The sequence below is a fragment of the Tamandua tetradactyla genome, chromosome 11 (genome assembly GCF_023851605.1).
Source record: "Tamandua tetradactyla isolate mTamTet1 chromosome 11, mTamTet1.pri, whole genome shotgun sequence".
In the NCBI taxonomy this organism is placed as follows: domain Eukaryota; kingdom Metazoa; phylum Chordata; class Mammalia; order Pilosa; family Myrmecophagidae; genus Tamandua; species Tamandua tetradactyla.
Genome location: NC_135337.1, coordinates 96,964,905 through 96,986,162, shown reverse-complemented (window position 1 = coordinate 96,986,162; position 21,258 = coordinate 96,964,905). Strand labels below are relative to the sequence as shown.

At 34.0% G+C, this 21,258-nt stretch overlaps 1 protein-coding gene across 1 annotated transcript; it reads right to left on the bottom strand.

The window, feature by feature from the left end:
* Positions 1–19,097: 19,097 nt before the first annotated feature.
* LOC143649719 (olfactory receptor 8H1-like) lies at positions 19,098–20,045 on the bottom strand. Its single transcript, XM_077119652.1, has one exon. The coding sequence runs from the start codon at positions 20,043–20,045 to the stop codon at positions 19,098–19,100; it is 948 nt and encodes a 315-aa protein (XP_076975767.1).
* Positions 20,046–21,258: the final 1,213 nt, after the last annotated feature.

Below are 21,258 nucleotides of genomic sequence, written 5' to 3'. Positions count from 1 at the left end.
TGGGCTGAACAAAAAGAAGAAATAGAAAATCTGAAAAAAACACGGGCAGGCCACAGTGGCTCAGCAGGGAAAAATGCTCGCCTGCCATGCCAGAGGACCCAGGTTCGATTCCTGGTGCTGCCCATGTAAAAAAAAAAAAAAAAAAAAAAAAGACTGTTAGAAAAATCTGAAAAAACAAATCACAGAACTTATGGTGGTGAAGGACAAAGAAGAAAAAATGGAAAAAACAATGGATACCTACAATGGTAGATCTAAAGAGACAGAAGCTACAATTAGTGAACTGGAGGATGGAACATCTGAATTCCAAAAAGAAACAGAAACTATAGGGAAAAGAATGGAAAAACTTGAGCAGGGGATCAGGGAACTGAATGACAATATGAAGCGCACAAATATACATGTTGTGGGTGTCCCAGAAGGAGAAGAGAAAGAAAAAGGAAGAGAAAAACTAATGGAATAAATTATCACTGAAAATTTCCCAACTCTTATGAAAGACCTAAATTTACAGATCCAAGAAGTGCAGCGCACCCCAAAGAGATTAGACCCAAATAGGCGTTCTCCAAGACACTTACTAGTTAGAATGTCAGAGGTCAAAGAGAAAGAGAGGATCTTGAAAGCAGCAAGAGAAAAACAATCTGTCACATACAAGGGAAACCCAATAAGACTATGTGTAGCTTGCTCAGCAGAAAACATGGAAGTTAGAAGACAGTGGGATGATATATTTAAATTACTAAAAGAGAAAAACTGCCAACCAAGACTTCTATATCCAGCAAAATTGTCCTTCAAAAATGAAGGAGAAATTAAAACATTTATAGACAAAAAGTCACTGAGAGAATTTGTGACCAAGAGACCAGCTCTGCAAGAAATACTAAAGGGAGCACTAGAGTCAGATATGAAAAGACAGAAGAGAGAGGTATGGAGTAAAGTGTAGAAAGAAGGAAAATCAGATATGATATATATAATACAAAAGCCAAAATGGTAGAGGAAAATATTATCCAAACAGTAATAACACTAAAAGTTAATGGACTGAATTTCCCAATCAAAAGACATAGAATGGCAGAATGGATTACGACCCAGCAATACCACTGCTAGGTATCTACTCAAAGGACTTAAGGGCAAAGACACAGACGGACATTTGCACACCAGTGTTTATAGCAGCATTATCTACAATTACAAAGAGATGGAAACAGCCAAAATGTCCATCAACAGACGAGTGGCTAAACAAACTGTGGCGTATACCTATGATGGAATATTATGCAGCTTTAAGACAGACTAAACTTATGAAGCATGTAATAACATGGATGGACCTAGAGAACATTATGCTGAGTGAGTCTAGCCAAAAACTAAAGGACAAATACTGTATGGTCCCACTGATGTGAACTGACATTCGAGAATCAGCTTGGAATATATCATTGGTAACAGAGACCAGCAGGAGTTAGAAACAGGGTAAGATAATGGGTAATTGGAGCTGAAGGGATACAGACTGTGCAACAGAACTAGATACAAAAACTCAAAAATGGACAGCACAATAATACCTAAGTGTAATGTAACTAGGTTGGAACACTGGATGAAGCTGCACCTGAAATATCGATTTTTGTTTGTTTGTTTGTATCTTTTGTTTTTTTTTCTTTTTTCTTTTTATATATATATATTTTTTATTAGTATTATTATCTTAATTCTCTTCTCTATATTAACATTCTATATCTTTTTCTGCTGTTTTGCTAGTTCTTTTCCTAAATCGATGCAAATGTACTAAGAAATGATGATCATACATCTATGTGATGATACTAAGAATTACTGAGTGCATGTGTAATGGAATGATTTCTAAATGTTGTGTTAATTTCTTTTCTTTTTTTTTGATTAATAAAAAAAAATTTTTAAAAAAAGTCATTCCATTTCTTTTATATTGTATTCTGGCACCTTAGCAAACTAATAAAATATACAATGATGAGAAGAGCTTTATAATCATTTAAGGATAAATATATTTCCAAAATATAGTTCACAGGAGACTTCCAGGAGGATCATGTAATAAGGAGACAGAACACACACCTCCACCAAAAGCACATACCACATAGGCAGGAGTTGTCTAAAGCAGTGGTTCTGAGGTTCAGGACACCAGGGAACAAAGAAGAAGCACAATATACTCCAAACCAACATTCTCCAAACAAAAAATTTCTGAATAGACCCTGTTCTGGTTTGCTAGCTGCCGGAATGCAACACACTAGAGACGGATTGGCTTTTAATAAAAGGGGATTTATTTTGTTGGTTCTTCAGAGGAAAGGCAGCTAACTTTCCACTGAGGCTCTTTTCTTACGTGGAAGGCACAGGATGGTCTCTGCTGGTCTTCTCTCCAGGCCCCTGGGTTCCAACAACTTTCCCCGGGGTGACTTCTTTCTGCATCTCCAAGGGCCTGGGCTGAGCTGCGAGGGCTGAGCTGCGAGTGCTGAGATGAGGAATGCCGAGCTGCTTAAGCTGTGCTACATTGCGTTCTCTCATTTAAGCACAAGCCAATTAAGTTAAACGTCACTCATTGCAGCAGACACGCCTCCTAGCCGACAGCAGATGTAATTAGCAACAGATGAGATTCACCTACCATTGGCTCATGTCCACAGCAACAGAACTAGGTGCTTTCACCTGGCCAAGTTGACAACTAAATCTAACTACCACAGACCCACACCAAGACACTTACTGTTGTAGTATGTAAACTGCTGGAATGTGATATACCTGAAATGGAATGACTTTTAAAAGGGAGATTTTATTAAATTTCAAGTTTACAGTTCTATGACAATGAAAATGTCCAAATTAAGGCACAGCTAAAAAAAACCTCCAACCTAAGGCATCCAGTAAAAGATACCTTGGTTCAAGGAGGCCAATGCAGGTCAGGGTTTCTCTCTCAGCTGAAAGGCACATGGTGAAATCTGCTAGCATTTTCTCCAGGCTTCTTCAATGTCTTACCGAGGGTCCTGTCCATTCCACTGGCTCTGTTGGTTCTGGTGGCTCTCGGGGCTCTGTAGCTTTTTCCAAAATGGTTCCCTCTAAAAGGGCTCCAATAAGCAATCCCGTCTTGAATGGGTGGAGACACATCTCCATGGAAACCATTTAATAAAAAATTAACACCCAGAATTGGTAGGTCACATCTTCATGGAAATAATAAAAAGATTCCACCTAGCAATATTGAATGAGGATTAAGGACATGGATTTTCTGGGGGTACATAATAGTTTCAGATTGGCACACACAATAATCAAATATTCAAATGCCAAATAGAAGGAATAAATTACAAAAACAGCAAGAGAAAACAATTCAGCACACACAAGTGAAGACAAATAAGACCAAGTGTTGATTTCTCATGTATAATAATATATCAAGGCAAATAAAAATAAAGCAGCTCTTTCAAATTACATTTTGGCTTGCTAAAGTTGTCAGAATGCAATATACCAGAGATGGGTTGACTTTTATGGTGGGAATTTATTGGTTTACAAATGTGCAGTTCTAAGGCTATGAAAATGTCCAAACCAAAATAATGTTCTTAGTGTTTTGGCTTGTGGGGCTTTGGATTGGATGGAAAGGATACAAAGAAGTAGCAGAAAAGGCCCTTGCCTTGAAAGAGGTTATTTTAGAAACAAGGTTTATAATCTATAACAAATAAACATTTGAAAAGTAACGTACTGAGTCTACTAAGTGCTGACTTTGGTGTTAAGTTCAGATTGGTTCTCCTGACTTTTCTCTTTTCCTTTGGCTATGAGATTGAAAGCATTCAGAGCTAGGTTTCAGTTTACTAAAGCTGCCAGTATGCAATATACCAGAAATGAGCTTGCTTTTACCATAGTGATTTATTAGCTTACAAATGTACAATTCTAAGGCCATGAAAATGTCCAAATTAAGGCATCAACAGTATGATCCTTTCTCTGAAGAAAGACCACTGGCATCTGAGACACCTCTATATCATGAGAAGTCACATAGCCAGCATATGCTGGTCCTTCTATCCCAAGTGTTGTTGCTTTCAGTTTCTTTCTCCAGTAGCTTTCTTTTTGAGCTTCTGTCGGTCCTTTCTAATCTCCTCCAGGGCTTTTATCTGAGCTCTCTTGGTTTTTCCTGTCCTTTATCCTCTCATAAGGATTAAGTAAAAGGATTAAGACCCACTTTGAATGGGGTGGGTCACATCTCAATTTACATTGCTGAACAAAAATCTCCCACCCACAACAGGTCTGCACCCACAGGAATGGATTAAATTAGCATGGCCTTTTCTGTGGTACATAACAGCTTTAAATCAACACAGATGTGAATGGCTCCCTCCCATGTGAGAATGAGATGTGGTATAGGAGGTACTTTTGGTACTTTCATTTAAGGTTGCTTCATGTAGCTTTGCTATACTGATGGCATCTTTAACTCAAATGGGGATTGGGTACTGTCACTTGCTGTGAGCTGAGAGTAATTCAGAGCTAATAGAAGAGAAGAGAGATAACTTTGATCTCAGGACTTTGGATATGGGCTCTACCTTCTCATGAAGAGAGGGGAATTCTCATGCAAAATACATTGTAATGTCTTGTTATAGACTATAGTTTTAGAGGCAGGCCACTGGGATATTGATCCTCTCTCAGCCTGCTGATTACTTCTTCAATCTCCACTCTCCCCCAGTGTTAGTCCCTCAAAACAGGAAGCTGAGATGGTCTTAATATCCTCACATAGAACTTAACACTTTGGAACTTAACAAGAGTTTTGGCATCCTTCAGTTTTTAGGGGGAGATCCCTCAAGAGAATATTCAGCAGGAAGAAGCCAGGAGAATATAGAATGGAATAAAGAAATTATTTGAAATTCTAGAAAAGTCCTATTTCCCATCATATCTTTCCTGTCCAATTGACCTTTTCTTCTTACTTGTACTAATTGGTAGTATTCTAAGAATAAAACTCAGTTTAGTTTTCATATAAGGTGGTACAGGAAAGGACTGCAGGGCAGATCAAATCAGTCTTGTAGGTAGGGAAATGAGAGAGTCTCCGAAGCAAATTGAGAATTGGTGCCAAATAGGTGGAATCAAGTTTAAATGAGTAATGGACAGGGTCAATGAAATGCAAAATATAATCAAAAGCAGGAATCTTTGTTGGGAAATTTGAATTAGTTAGATGATCTGGATAGGCTGTAACCTCTGAAGTATCCAGTCAGTGGAGAAATATGGGAGGGACCTGTGTGCCAGATTTAGGAAATAAATACTACTTACTGCTTTTGGTTGCTCACACATGAGCCACTATTTTTGGCTGTATGCCCATTCTTGCAAGATTGTTAACAAACTATTTTTTCCTTCACAATTAGTTGAGTATTTATTCTCTTTCAGGTGCAGCTTTCTTTTTAACAGTATATATGTGTATAGAAATGTATATGATGACTCTGTCTACATCACAAAAAGGATGGACTACAGAATATGCTTTGTGGATGTTATAAGTTTTGTTTTGAGGGAATTAAGTGAAGACTCTGGCATTTAATTCACTGGCATAAAACAGAGAAAGGAAGGTCACTTTATTCTTTTCCTTTCTTCAAAGCTAAATGAGGAATTCTGTGACAGTCTTGAAGGAGATATCTAAAACAGATCTAGAGAACACACTTCTGTTCCTTTCTCCTAATTCCCAAATTCTAATTTAGCTCTTATTTGTTAACTGTATTGCCCTTTTTTTCACAGTAAGTTGGAAATCAATGTAAGAAAATCTTTTAGAAACATGTTGTTCTAGTTTGCTAGCTGCTGGAATGCAATATACCAGAAACGGAATGGCTTTTAACAAGGGGAATTTAATGAGTTGCTAGTTTACAGATCTAAGGCCGAGAAAATGTCCCAATTAAAACAAGTCTATAGAAATGTCCAATCAAAGGCATCCGGGGAAAGATACCTTGGTTCAAGAAGGCCGATGAAGTTCAGGGTTTCTCTCTCATCTGGAAAGGCACATGGTGAACGCAGTCAGGGCTCCTCTCTCGGCTGGACAGGCACATGGCGAATATGGTATCATCTGCTAGCTTTGTCTCCTGGCTTCCTGTTTCATGAAGCTCCCCGGGAGGCGTTTTCCTTCTTCATCTCCAAAGGTCGCTAGCTGGTGGACTCTCTGCTTCGTGGTGCTGCAGCATTCTCTGCTCTCTCTGAGTCCCTCATTCTCCAAAATGTTTTCTCTTTTATAGGACTTCAGAAACTAATCAAGACCCACTCAGATGGGTGGAGACATATCATCCCCTAATCCAGTTTAACAACCGTTCTTAACTAAATCTCATCAACCAGGGAGATGATCCCATCACAGTCCCAAATACACAGCATTGAATAGAGACTATTCTACCTTTAAGAAATGGGATTTATATTAAAACATGACTTTTCTTAGGGGGCATACTTCCTTTCAAACCAGCACACATGTATTATGTGAAAGGTCTTCACTATAGCATAGTATTTATTTGGGGGAATCCTGTTTGGTCTGTTTTGCAAGAAGTTAGAGTTTGGGATACAATAAAGCTGTACTCCCATTCTGAATGATTGAAATTTTCATGGGATGTTCTGGGTATCCCTCTTTGCACCAGTATCTGATCTTCAAAAGAACTGGCATTATGAAGAATCATAGGATACAACTGTTTGGAAATAAGTCTGTCACATGGTTTTTCTGTGAGCAGGAGATCCAAGGCCTGGAGAAACTCATTCGTGCTTGGAGTAGCCAAGGGGGAAGGGAAACAGTGTTCAATAACAGAGAGAACTATCTCTGAGTTATGAACTTCTAGCCACATTCCTCTGTCTTTGTCAATTTCATAAGCCATGCTATGTGTTGTCAGGAAATTTGATAAATTTACTGTTTTTCCAGTATGCATTTGACTTGTTTGTATTTTTAAATATTTTTATTTTCAAAAAACATAACAATTGAACCAGGTTGCAACACTGGCAGAGTTGATCCCTGACTCCCCTGGGGTGACAAAAACATCAGAAATAGATCTAGGAATTTAATTTAGACCCATAGTGTCCAGAAGTCAGTCTCTAGTAGTGTCAGCATATTAACGGGCTGACAGACTCTGGTAAGGTCCATATGCTGACTGATTGACATGTCTTAGTAAGGTCTATATGCTGACATTCTGCCTGTTTTCTGGTTGTACTGACTGGGAGTATGTGCATGTTATTGTAATTCTGTCTGTAGCATGTGTCCTATGAAAGCAGGAAATAAATGCTCCATTTTTAAGAGGAAATAATGTAATTTGTAAGATTTGTAATAGACATTTCTTTCAGAGTAATGGCCAAATTCTCATCATCTTGTACAAGAAGAAAATTGTACATAAACTAATATGGTAGTTTTTTAATTCAGCGAAGGTAATACCTGCTCAAAGCCTAGAATTTTTAACTTACTTGAAATTCTCTGCTTCTAGGCAGGACTTCATGTTCACTGTCTGTTTCAAATCTTCTATGTTCTTAGCTTTCCCTGTTATAGAATGTCATGTTCCATTTAATTATACTGCTGTTTTTAGTCTGCCACGCATTTAGCTTCCCCCTCACCCAGTCTAATAAATAAAGCTGCAAAGGAAATTTTGCATTAGAAACTATTTTAAGAGCTGACAAGTTTTCTTTCCAGTATGCCTTTCACTGGATATCTGTGACCAATATTTATGTCTTCAATGTTTTTGTATCTGAATTGCTGTGTAATTTTTTGTGTGTTGAACTAACAAGATTGACTTATTCTGATATAGTGATGGTTTTGTGCTGATGAAAGCAAAGGACTGACCACAAGCTGTGCCTTTGGGGAGTGGGTATGAGCCTGGTGATGCCTCTTTAGAATGAGAATCAGCTGCGTTGGAAAGACAAGGAAAAGAGTTGAAAGCTTTCCCAGGCCCCACTCTGTTGATTGAAGGAAACCAAGTTAAGTTTTAATAACATTATGATTTAGTCTGGTAACATTTATATGATATGTCACTCAGATCCATATAAATGGTGTATAATTGTATTTAAAATATGTTTTTCTGTGTATATAGAATGGGTTAATAAAATTTTGGGCTAATTTGATCCTAAAATAATGACATACATCTTCATAAAGTAAGTATAACATAAGTTTTAATGAGCATGCATATGCTGTTCTGTATCTCATTTTGATATCTAAGGTCTTTAGTGAACTAGGTTTTTGAGAAGTATTGATTTTATCATGTATGCACAAAGTTTTGAGGCCTTCTCTTTCCACTAACAATAGAGTAATATTACTATAGCCTATAATTATATCTACCCCATTTAATAAATATTTTTTCTTTAGTAGTAAACTTTCAATAAGAACCTAATAACTGAGTTCTACCCATATCACCAAGACAACTTTGTGTGTGTCCCTCTGCTGATGCATGGTTAAACATATCTGTGAAATATATCCAGGAGTGGATATTTTATTCAGGACAAATAAACAAATTTAATTTCCAGTGGATCTTTTCAAGATAATTTTTAGTTTCATCAATAGACCTCCCACCATCAAAAAAGAGTTTATTAACCTGGCATAAGTATCCAAAGGCACAATATTCACAACGTGTTACAATTGAGTGGACTGTTCATTTCCAGAAGCAAAAAGTAAAGTTTTTCATGACTTAACACAATATTTTTAAAACTCTGACCCTGAACCCCAACCAAGAGTATGAACTTTAACACCTAAATTTGAGATGGGGTGTTCTAGTTTACTCAGGGTTGTATTAAAATTGAACCCCATGACTTCTAGGGAACATAGCTGGGGAAATAAGAATGTCTCTCTACAAACTTAGGTCAATACTGCTGCAAATCAGAAATTTGCTTTAATTTTCTTGATGGAAGGTAATATAAAAGGGGTAGTAGAAATAAGAGACTACATAGTTAAATATGGTAGAAGGTTAGATATCAATCTATATGTCTATAGTCAAAAACTAGGAAAGACAGTATCTTACTTTTAGTCATCTTTTCATATCTTAGAATATTTCCTAAGAAATCATTAACATGTCCTCCAATGCAGCATTATACATGTATAGATAAATTGTGTCATCTATATGCCTATGCTTATGTTCAACTGATCCATATTGAATATTCATTTATTTACTTATATTGATATTTTTAGTCTATATGCAATTTGAGTTTCACTTAATATAATTACAGATGAAATTCTGAGGAGATGATGGGTTGATAAAACCTTACACAATTTATAGTAAATCCTCAGTAGGCAATATGAAGTTAATTGCACATTCTGGAATCCCTATGACATGTTACCTCACTTGCTCCAGGTACCCTAAATTCTCTGATCACTCTTGGCCTCTGGACATGTCTTTTACACTCTTTGATTCAACAAAAGAAATATTTATCCCATTATTTCCTTGCCACTCTACAATAACAAAAATTTATTAAATCAATTCTGAATCTCTGCAAAGGGGAATCATAAGATATTAATTGAACTGTATTTTGTTTTTCTTAAGCTTTAACTATAAATTCAATATACCATAACATCTCAATGTTATGGTATATTGAAAACAAAATACAGTTCAATTAATATCTTACAATTAACTACTATGGACCAAGATCTTAAAAGTTAGCTAGACCTATCTTCAGAGTTCCCATTTGCAGAATATTCCTCATTTTCTAGCTCTACATTTACCCTCTTATGTGAAAGAAAATAACTTTCAAATCATTCCTCAAAGTTTATACCCAATGAGCAAAGCCCTGAGAGATTATCTTCCATTACCTCAACACACCTCCCTTCTGCCTTATTTATTCAGCTTTATTTCTGTACTAAGATTTGTTTATTTGAAAGAATATTAGGAATGGAAATTTATTTTTCTTATAAAAAATTGACTTGTCCCAGCAGAGATGATTTTCTTGTGAATCCACCAATAACAATCTCATGAAAACAAGATAATCAAAGAATTAATACTTAGGTCTGTATTTGAAGTCCAATCCAATAATATTCAGGATCTCAGTTTCTATTCAGGTATGCAAAGAAATTTCATATAATTTATTGGAAAAAATACATTTGATGGCAGAGTGTGGATTATGTCGATACTCAAAATTCCTTTTGCAAAAAAGAAATTTTCAGAGACAAAACACTGAGCATAATGTTGATATCATGTGGTCTTCTAAAGAAATTAACATATTTTAAACCACAGCATCTTGAATTTACATTCTTTATTTTGACACTTTCTGTAATAAAGGCATAAACTATTTTGCTTGTCCATCTCTTACAATAATGGAAATAAATACAGCATTTCATGATCATTTCATGGCTTCCTCCATTCAAATGAGGTTTTCAAAATATTAAGCCAAAGCTTTAGTTATAGTTGTATCCTGATTATCAGTTCAAATGCTCCTTAAAATTAAGAAAAATATCTCTCTATGAGTGCTAAAGAGATTAGCACTAAAGACACACTCAATTATGTCTATCAATATCTGTTTAATAATGCTTTCTACAAATTAGATCAATTGGTATTAACTTAATCTTCATAAAAATTACACTATCTCTCTTTCTCCTCAATTATGCCTATCAATATCTGATTAATAGTACTATCTACAAATTAGGTCCATTGACACTAACTGAATCTTCATAAATATTGCACTGTCCCCCTTTGCTCCTACTAAAGTAGTAACTAAGCAGTGAGAATAAACAATTTTGATGATTTTCTATTCATGAGATCAGTATGCTAAAGTGGTATATTAAACTCAAGTTAACTTTTCACACTTCATATCTCAGCTCAATTATCTTTTCAAGAAGATAGAATTCTTTGACTTCCATTGCTCACATTGGACCTCTCTTTATATCCCTTAACACAGTCCACATCAAAAATTTTTGTTTATGAAAATTTGATTACCATTAACTGACACTGTAACTTTCTTAAAGGGAGTATTTTTCTGTCCACATATTTGCATACCCATGGTCTAATAAACTTCTAAGAATAAATAGTTCACTTAGATAATTAGTATGTGTTTAATGAATGGTGAGTCAAGAAATAATTAATTGTTAATAGCAATAATAAGACCTTTTATGTACCTTATTAGGTACTGGAAAATATATAAATGTTTTACATATATTCACTCACTGTATCCTCATAGCTCCAAGAAAGAAGTGCATTTTTACCTATTAACACAGATAACACAAAAGGAAAACAGAGGTATAAAAATATAAATGATTTCCTAAAAACCACATAGCTCATATCAGTGACACCAGTAGTCAAAACTAAGTTTCCTGGACAGAGCACTGGCTTCGAAGCTCTTTAACACATAGAATGAAAGAATAAATTACTTTTTTACTTTGCCCACTGACTGTTAGGTCTCCTGACCATACTTTTGAAGTGTTGATGGTCTTCATTAAGCCAATGGCAGAAATAAAACAGAAAGGAATATTTTGAGCAATAGGGAAGAATTGGTTTCAACAGATTTAACTAATCTTTCAGATGACTGATACATGTAGAATTTGCAGGGTTTTATCATGGATGATCAAACATATAAGGAAGATAAAAAGAGAAGTAGAAGTAGAAAAATATGGGGGAAGAGCAGGAGGGAGAAGTAGAAGAAAGAGAAGAAAATAATGGGAAATGCAAAGAAGAATAAGGTGAGAAAAAGGATATTTTGAAAAGCAAAGACAGTATTCCTATAATCATCTGGGGCTCCATAGCAGTTTTAAGGTACAGAAGTAGAACCCATGCTAGATATAATGCAGGAAAGTGTGCAGTTATCCAGAATGGAAATTACTGGATAAAATTGAAAAAGGAATCTAGAACTTCCGCATATACTTTGGATGTAGAAATATGCAAAAATATATTGCTCTGACTCTAAAAATTATTAAAAAGCCAGGTAATCTAAAAAAAAAATCTTAGCTTTCCATGAGGCCACAAGAACTTTGAAATTGAAATCATCCAAGTAGTTAGAATTCTGAGCAGGGATAAGACCCTCAGAGAGGAGATGTTAGAAATAAACTGTTTCAACTTTGTCAGAGGATAGAGAAAATGTGGCTATAGTACAAGCAAGTACAAAGAAATAAGCTAAATTATAAAGAATTGATAAAACAAAGTGTGGGCCAAAGTGTCAGTTGTGTACAAAAGAGAAATCTAGATTCAAGGGATTGGCCATCACGCCCAATGCATTTCCTGCAAGTATCTACCAAAGCTCATGAGTAAGATTGGGGGCAGATCATATCACCATGTAATTCACAAAATACTGAACATTCTCCTTTCCTACCAAATGAGGGATTGCTATTACTTTTCCAACTACAGCTTTATTCTTACTTTAGTCTGTCCTAAGACGGAAAACAAAATTATCAGGATAACTAATCATAGAAGTGTTCCTGCTTTTTGAGAGAATCCAATCTGTAACATGACATCGCTTCCTTGTAGCTTCCCTCCAATTATCAAATAAAGCCTAAATCCTATCATAGATTATTTCTAATACCCTCTTACTTAGAAAATGCACATTTCCACATGGCAAGTGTTCTTCAAAGCAGTAAATAAAAAGCCAACTTGTGAAACCGCAGGTTTTACTAGTTATCTTTGACTAGAAAGCATTGAAAGCACTAAATTAAATGTCCAATTAAGAGGATAAACCACATGCACAGATAAATAAGAAATTTTCTCAGAGAGTGGATACTATCACATAGTGTCTAATGACAAGCTAGAAATAAAATTTTGAAATGCACACATAGACAAACACAATATCAGAAACAAATAATTTCTTTAAGCAGTTACTTCAGTGGATTTCAGTATAACTGAAAATTGAATGAGGGAACTTGAAGATAAGCCAAAAGGAGTTAAATAACCAGAAAGAAATTTAAAGAAAAACAGTGGGAAAATGTATCCAACAGCTGTGGGACCATACCAAACCTTTTAATATACATGCAGTTAGAGTTCAACAAAAAAGAGTAGAGAGGAAATGAACAAGAAGAAATATTTAAGGATATAATGGCCAAGATTTTACCAAAAATAAGCAATGACATCAAATCAAATTATATGGCCACAAATGTCAGTGAACCCCACAAAGATTAATATGAAAAGCAATCAAACAACCATAAAACATACCTAAATTCATAAGACTCAATTCTGAAAAATAAAGGTAAGTATACAATTAAAAAGGCAGTCAGAGGAAAATACATTTCACCTACAGAAGAAGAAACAGAACTGTTACAGTAGACTTGCCATCCAAAATGATAGAAGCCAGAAAGTAATGGAAATATATTTAAAGTAGTGAAAGATAAAACTCATTACAGAATTCAAAAGCCATTGAAAACAGGTTCAAATTAAAGAGTAAGATACATATCATTTCTATATGATAATAGAAAAAGGGTTGGGTCTAACGATAGAAATGAATGATGCTAAACATGCAAATTTAAAGGGAAATATGTCAAATATTTCATATGTAAAATTATACTAGCTTCAAAAATAATTGCCTAAAACATTAACTAGTTTGATGAATTTTTCAGTTTAAACCACATTTAAAAACAAAGTTTATGAAAAAATAACAATATGAGAAAGAAAACTTTGATTTCTACTATATTACAGTTCTAATGTTTAAAATGTGTGGTATAGTATTTTAAGTGGATTATGATAAATTGAACATGCACATCATAATCCCTAGGGCAGTCATTACAAAGAGAGAAAAATTACTAACATAAAGGATCGAATAAAAATGTCACTACAGTCACAAATATTAAAAGGATAATAGGAAAATTATATAAACACTTTTTAGCTATAAAATTTGATTATTTTCATGAAATGTACAATTCCTTATATGCTCACATCAGAAGAAATGGGTAATCTCTTTAGTACTATGTCTATTAAAAAATGAATTTTTCCTAAAAGCCTTCCAAATGACAAATTCTGAAATCCTTTTCCAAATGGGGAAATCCTTCAGACTGGAATTTGGAGAGTGCATGGTTATAAACTCTTCACCCATGCAGAAGTGGACAACACTTTGAGAGCTAGTAGGGCAATGACATAAAAGGAACCTCAGTGGGTTTACAGATAGTTCTGAGGTAGAATTCTTGCCTGCTGTACAGGAGACCTGGCTCAATTCCTTGCCCATGTACCTAAAAAAAAATTTAAAAACTCAAGAAAAAGAGTAACCCTCAAAGTAGTAAGTTATTCTTTCCCATACAAAGTTCTTTCTTTCTGTAAATAGGAGTATACTTGTATATTTGAAAACGTTTAGTAGCTACCCCTAAAGTTATACTTTCTATTAGCAGATCTAGGGAAGCCTATCAGCAAAATACACATCTCATCCTTGTATTTGTTAATTCTTTTTAATATATTAATATATTGCATGTTTTCAACTCTGATAAAGGTGTTATTTTTTTTTAGGAAAAAAAGCATCATATCACAAAGCGGTGATTAAGAATACAAGCTCTAAAATCAGTCTGTCTGAGTTCAAATTTGGGCTTGTCCTTTAACCTGTTGCCTGACCATGAACAAGATATGAAAACAGTTTCATCATTTGCAAAATTCAGGCACGTGAAAACATTAATTTAGGCACCCCTCTAGGTGTTGTGGATACAATATTGAACATGATTGACAAAAATCTTGTGCTCATAGAGCTTTTAAAGTAAAGATAAAAAGAGCAAGCAAAAGTCTTAAGCACAGAGTATTGGATGGTGTTTACTATGGAATACGAATGGCAACACTGATGAGGGATGAGATATATATGATTTAAAAGAGATTGTAAGGGATGGTCTTAACAGAAAGATAATGAGAAAAGAACGAAGTATTTACTGGGAAAAGGGAAGTTCAAGAAGAAGTAAATAAACAAATATTCCAGACAGAAAGAAACTGAGTATAGGGAAGGGTGAGCAGCAATATGGCTGATCCAAAATAACCCAAAATAAACACATGGATAGAGTGAGTTTGTAGAAGTAAGAAGTAGGGGCAACTGATATATCCCGGAGTAATTTGGGCAGAGCATAAAAAAGTATTTGCAAAGTACCCTTAGGGGACTTGGGAGAAAGGATAAAATATTAAACTTCCCCATATGGGGAATTCCTGATATTCTCACAAGTAGTGGGGACAACCAATTCAATACGTTGAGGACTCAATCTGGGCTTGCCCCTAAGAATCTTTTTCTTGCAAAGGAGAAGTTAAGCTTACTTGTAATTATGCTTGAGTCATTCCCAGAGAAAGTCTTTGGTTGCTGAGATATGGCCTCTCTCTCTAAGCCAATTCAGCAGGTGAACTCACTGCCCTCCCTTCTACATGGGACATGACCCCCACAAGTGTAAATCTCCCTGGAATGTGGGACAGGATTCTGGTAAGAGACAGAACCCAGCATCATGGGATTGAAAACTCATTCTTGACCAGAAAGGGAAGAGAGAAATAAGACAAAATAAAGTTTCAGTGGCTGAAAGATTTCAATCACAGTTGAAAAGTTATCCTGGAGACTATGCCTATGCATTATACAGATACCCCTTTTAGTTTTTGGTGTATTGGTGTGGCTAGAAAGATGTACCTAAAATTGTCAAACTGTGTTCCTGTAGCCTTAATTCTTGAAGATGATTGTATAACTATACAGCTTTTACAACATGATCATGTGATTGTGAAGACCTTGTATCTAATGCTCTTTTTTATCTATGGTATGGGCAGATGAGTAAAAATTAAGGATAAAAATAAATAATGGGAGACAAGGGGTAAAAAAAAATAGGTAGATTGAAATACTAGTGGTCAGTGAAAAGGAGGGGTAACGGGTATGGGATGTATGAGTTTTTTTCTTTTTTCCTTGTATTTCTTTTTCTGGAAATGCAAATATTCTAAAAATTCAAATATTCTAAAATGCAAATATTCTAAAAATGATCATGGTTTATGAGTACACAACTGTGCGATGATAATCTGAGTCAATTGATTGTATACGACAGGTGGATTGTGTGTGAAGATTTCACAATAAAAATATGAATAAAAGAAGTAGGGGCATATCATGTCACATGTGCAGGCTTTTGTAAAAATTTTTATTTTTGCTCTTAATATAAGGAAGTTTTGTAGGTTATGTGAAGAAAACTGATAAGATATAGGCTATGTTTTAACAGCATCCTTTAGACTCTATATGGGGATTAGGCTCAAGGGATATAAGGCAGAAAGAGGGAGACAATCCAGAAAGCTGTGGCAATAACTTAGCAACTGTGATTATCATTCTTGTTGCCAGGGTGATAGAAGAGGAGATATTGAGAAATAGTCAAGTTAAAAACATATTCTGTACAGAGAATCAATATGATGCACAGATGGACCTGATGTTAAGTTAGTCACAGAAAAAAAAAACAAAAACAAAATGAGTCTTAAGCTTTGCTGGGCAATTAAAAAGAAGGCTTTCCATGACCAGAGATTAAATTTTAGATATTTTAAGTACCTAACTGAAGGTTATCTTGTAAAGATAAACTAGGCTAATTATATTCCTAAGGCCCTTTGAATATTATCTGGTACTCAGTGAGAATAATATATGTTTATCATTATTATATAACATCAATCATTTGCAAACAATAAAACATTTTCAAATTTGTTATGCACTGTTTCAGTGTTATTTTCTTCATCATTTTTAAGTAGTTCAACCTCTGCCACATATAGAATTCTGACATGCCACCAGGAACAAAGGATTTTGTCTTGAAACTACTTCAGGCTATATCTTACATAAAATATGATATACACTGAAATAAATAGGGAAATTGATGGATAGTGTGAATAGTCTACTGCCTTCACATTCCCCAAAGCTTATGTGATATTTGTTTAATAATATTAGAAATGCTTTCTAGAATGTATTATAGAAGGACAGGGTAGGCTGGATTTGATTAAAACACAGGCAATTCCTGAACTTACTACTATCTGAAAAATTAGAAAATCGGTTGATTATCATTCCCAACACAAACCAACAGTATACATTTTCTAAATCATAGAAATGTACATAAATGAAAGCAAGACCAGCACAATTCCTAAAAATGAATGGAAAATATAAAAAACCTATAAGAATAAGGAGAGACACAATTCATGCACAAGATGAAAGACTAGTTAAAAGTATATTATTAAGTACTAAATACTTATCAAAGACACAGATGATTAAAAAAAGAGTAATTGCAAAAAATATAGATTTCAGGCAACATGTTCAGAGCAAAATTTAATCTTAGAGTAAATTATATGGCTATTGTATTTAAGTAAAAATGTTTATGCAAATTCAGGATTAGAGAAAAATAAAGCACATTTTAATTATTTGAATAAATTGATAGTAATGGACTTTTGATAATCATTAACATTTTAATCATAAAACAAAGGTTGGACATAATTTCATCTTTCAAAAATCATTTATTAAAATGGATAAATATAATTCCACAGAGAAAACCTTAATATAAATTAAAATAATATAAATCATTTGAAGGGAAATAGTATATCTAATCACCATTGCTTTAGTTTAGGTACAAATAATCAAAAATAAGAAAACATACTTCTTAAATGTATGTTGACTAGTAGAGAAAATTAAAACTGCAATCCTGGCTTGCATAAAGACATTTTTAAAAGGAAATATTAGCAACCTACCTGACCAAAATTTATGGTATGTCACACAATTTGGACTTATTATCAATTTTTAGGTTTCCAACTTTTCTCTATTAAAACTCTTGGGTGGGCCGCGGTGGCTCAGCGGGCAAAGTGCTTGCCTGCTATGCCGGAGGACCTCGGTTCGATTCCCGGCCCCAGCCCATGTAACAAAAACGGAGAAACAGAATACAATAAAACAAGAAAACGTTTAAAAAAGATGTTTCCCTTTCTTCCTTCCTTCCTTCCTTCTATCCTTCCTTCCTTCTATCCTTCCTTCCTTCTCTCTGTCTTTCCTTTAAAAAAAAAAAAAAAAAAAAAAAAAATTCTTAACGAATGGATCAGGAATGTAACTAAAAATGCATTTTTTAAGAACATTAACTTAAAGAAACCAGCAAAAAGGAAGTGAATTATTTAATTATACCAAAATTAAACAAAGAGATAGAAATTACCAATGCTTATTGATGCATCAGAAAATAGTAGTGTCTCCAAATGGTTAGTAAGTAGGCAGAAAAGAGGTATAACAGCATGCAGATTTAACCTCATGAATTTATAAAACTTGAGGGCTTAATGCACTATAAGATGAGATTCTTGATTTTGCTTATGTACCAAGAAAATATTCGTCTCCCAAAATGAAATTACAAAGGAATTACCAAAGATTATGGTGAATAATGAAAAACGAAAGCTGCAAAATAGAAGCAGATAATGACAAAAATTATATATGTGTAATTCATGCATATATACATATACATAATATTAGTCTAGAAGATATATGAAAAATTCTCAAAAATGATTAGCATGCTTGTATTTTCATTAATAACTTAAAATATTTTCCAAATTTTGTTCAATGTTCACACACACTTTTTACTATAACTTAATTATATCACATTATTTTACTTTGCTCTAAGACCAAATATTGTTCTCATTTTCCTTTTTAGCTGTTTATAATTGAATAATATTAGAAAAAATCTTTATAAAACACAAGTGAATATTTTCTTTACAAAAGCTACTGTGAATTTAAAATTTTGCAGTAATGCATGCATCCTGATATTCATTGTCAAAATTTATTAGTGCTGCATTAAATTCCTTCTGTTTATCAACTGATTGACTCTTTAAAGTAACTATATTTTGATTTATTTGTCTTATAACATTGAGGCAACTAGATTTAAAATTTCAATCACATACTAATGATTATAACTCTAAAAAGTTGTCAGATCTAGAATCTAAACTGGATTTTTCAGTCCTCAGCATCATTCTTTAAGACTTTACTATATATTAGAATGGTTTACTTCTGAATGTGTTCTCCATAATAAAATTCTCTGAAATTGGAATATCCATGGAGATTTCTATAATACAATTTGAAGGATAACACCTTATTTTTGTCCGTTTTAGTTGTTTTAAAATACATACATTTAAATCACAGGTTTGACACATCTTTTATCACTTCCAATTACTATGTGGATTTCTAAAAATAGATTTCTTGAAAGTTTCCAGATTAGGCATAGTCTAATTGAATTTCTCTTGAGAGAAATTCAAACTAATTAAAGGATGTTAGTGTATTTAAAGAGAGACCAAGTAAATACCCAAGTAGGAAAGAAAGAAGCACTTAAATTTTTAGCATCACTTTCATTTCAGTTGTCGGGAGCTTTCCTTTTTCTGCAAGACTCTAATAAGAGCATTTTTTACCTCTTTGTTCCTAAGACTATAAATAAGTGGATTCAGCATGGGGATCACCATGGTATAAAATACAGAGGCCACTTGATCCTTTCCCAAGGAATAGGACTGCTTTGGTTTTAAATAAATAAAAACTGTAGTGCCATAAAAAATGCTGACTCCTAGGAGGTGGGAGGCACAAGTAGAAAACGTTTTGTATTTTCCTGAAGTTGAATTAATTTTCAGGATAGTAGACAAAATGGACCCATAGGACACCAAAATTGTGATTAAAGACGACATTACATTGAAACTAGCAAAAATTATTATCATGATTTCAGTGTTAAGAGTTTCAGTGCAAGAAAGGGCTAAAACTGGTGTTATGTCACAGTAAAAGTGAGAGATTACATTGGAGTTGCAGAAATGCAAACTATTTATGTAAAGAACAATAGCTAATGATTCAGTACCACCAATCAAGTAAGACACAGCAATGAGTGTGCTGCAGAGTTTCTTGGACATAATAATTGGATATTGAAGAGGCTTGCAGATAGCTACATAGCGGTCATATGCCATTGAAGAGAGAAAGAAAAATTCACTGATACCCAGGAAGGCAAAGAAATACATCTGGGTGAAGCAGCCCATGAATGAAATATACTTGTTGGAAGTCAGTAAATTCTCTAAGGTTTTAGGGATGATGACTGTTGAGTAACTGAGGTCAAGGAATGACAGGTGACTGAGGAAAAAATACATGGGAGTTTGAAGCTGAAGGTCCAGGTGAATTATCAGTATCATCCCCGCATTCCCCAGGACAGTAATCAGGTATATTAGGAGAAACAGCATAAAGACCACCTGCTGGATCTCTTCAGAGTCTGTCAATCCCACAAGGATGAAGTCAGGCACATTTGTGTTATTCCTGCTTCCCATAGCATTTAACTGTTGTGAACTGTTGAGAAATCAAGCGTGATACTCAGAATGAATGACTCCAAAATGTTATTTGTTCATAGGAGTAATTAAGCATTTAAAAAAATTAATTTAATGGTCTTAGAAATTCACAATAAAAGGTAGTTTTTAAAATAAGACTGAAAAATATCTTAGTTTGACTGCTAAATATAAATTAACATTGAGATATTATATAATAGAAATTACTATTTTTCTATGGTAGAAATATATGTATACATTTTATATAATGAGAATGAGCATGGCACTGTTATAAATACTTCCCTTTATTCACACTTTTATTCAGATGAAACTATTATACCACAATTATTACCATTGTACACATTTTTACATGGGAAAAAGAGCACAGGAAGTTGAATAATTTATCCAGAGTATAATTATTAAGTGTTGTTGGATATGTGATTCTACCAAGATTGGCCAAGTGCATAAATCATGTTCATTGCACTGGTTCCCATTTATAGTAAATTTTGAAAAAAATATCTAGGTATATAATAAATAATGACAGAGAGGTTTAATATATCCTTTACAATTTTGAATCCAATATTATTTAATACTAATGAAAGATCATTCATTAAAAGCTTAGGTATATTGATATTATATAGTATATTTATGATTAATTTTCAGAAGAAACGTAGCAGATTAAATTATCACAATTCTTCCAAAAATGATATTTTCAAATAAGTTCATTGCTTCACAACTCTGATTCCATCAACTCTCAATTTCCATCTCTAGAAATCCTTGCATAACTTAGGTAAGGCCTAAAATGATACATGTATGTATATACAGACTCTTCTAGTAATATTTACATTTTTTTGAGACAAGCTAAAATACTTTGAGATTAATACTTACCAGGAGTCAAAGTGAGTGAAAAATGTTTTCCTGAATTTCTGTTTAGAAACTCTCCAAAGTCAAGTTTTTCATACACATAAAGCCATGTAAGGAGCCTGATATTTTTGAGATATAATATCTTTTTTCTTTGAGATAAGTTATGTTCAGGCTTTGTGCATTTATTTGCTGAAGTAAAATAAATCAACCTGATAATTTTGCTCAGGTTCTGTTCAAATAAGAAGTTCACCTGGAAATTCTGCCTCACAAATACACCAAGGAACTATTGTGAGAACAAGCATACCAGAGCACTCCTCGCATTTCTCCTTGATAATGCCATGGTGCCTCTTTTATT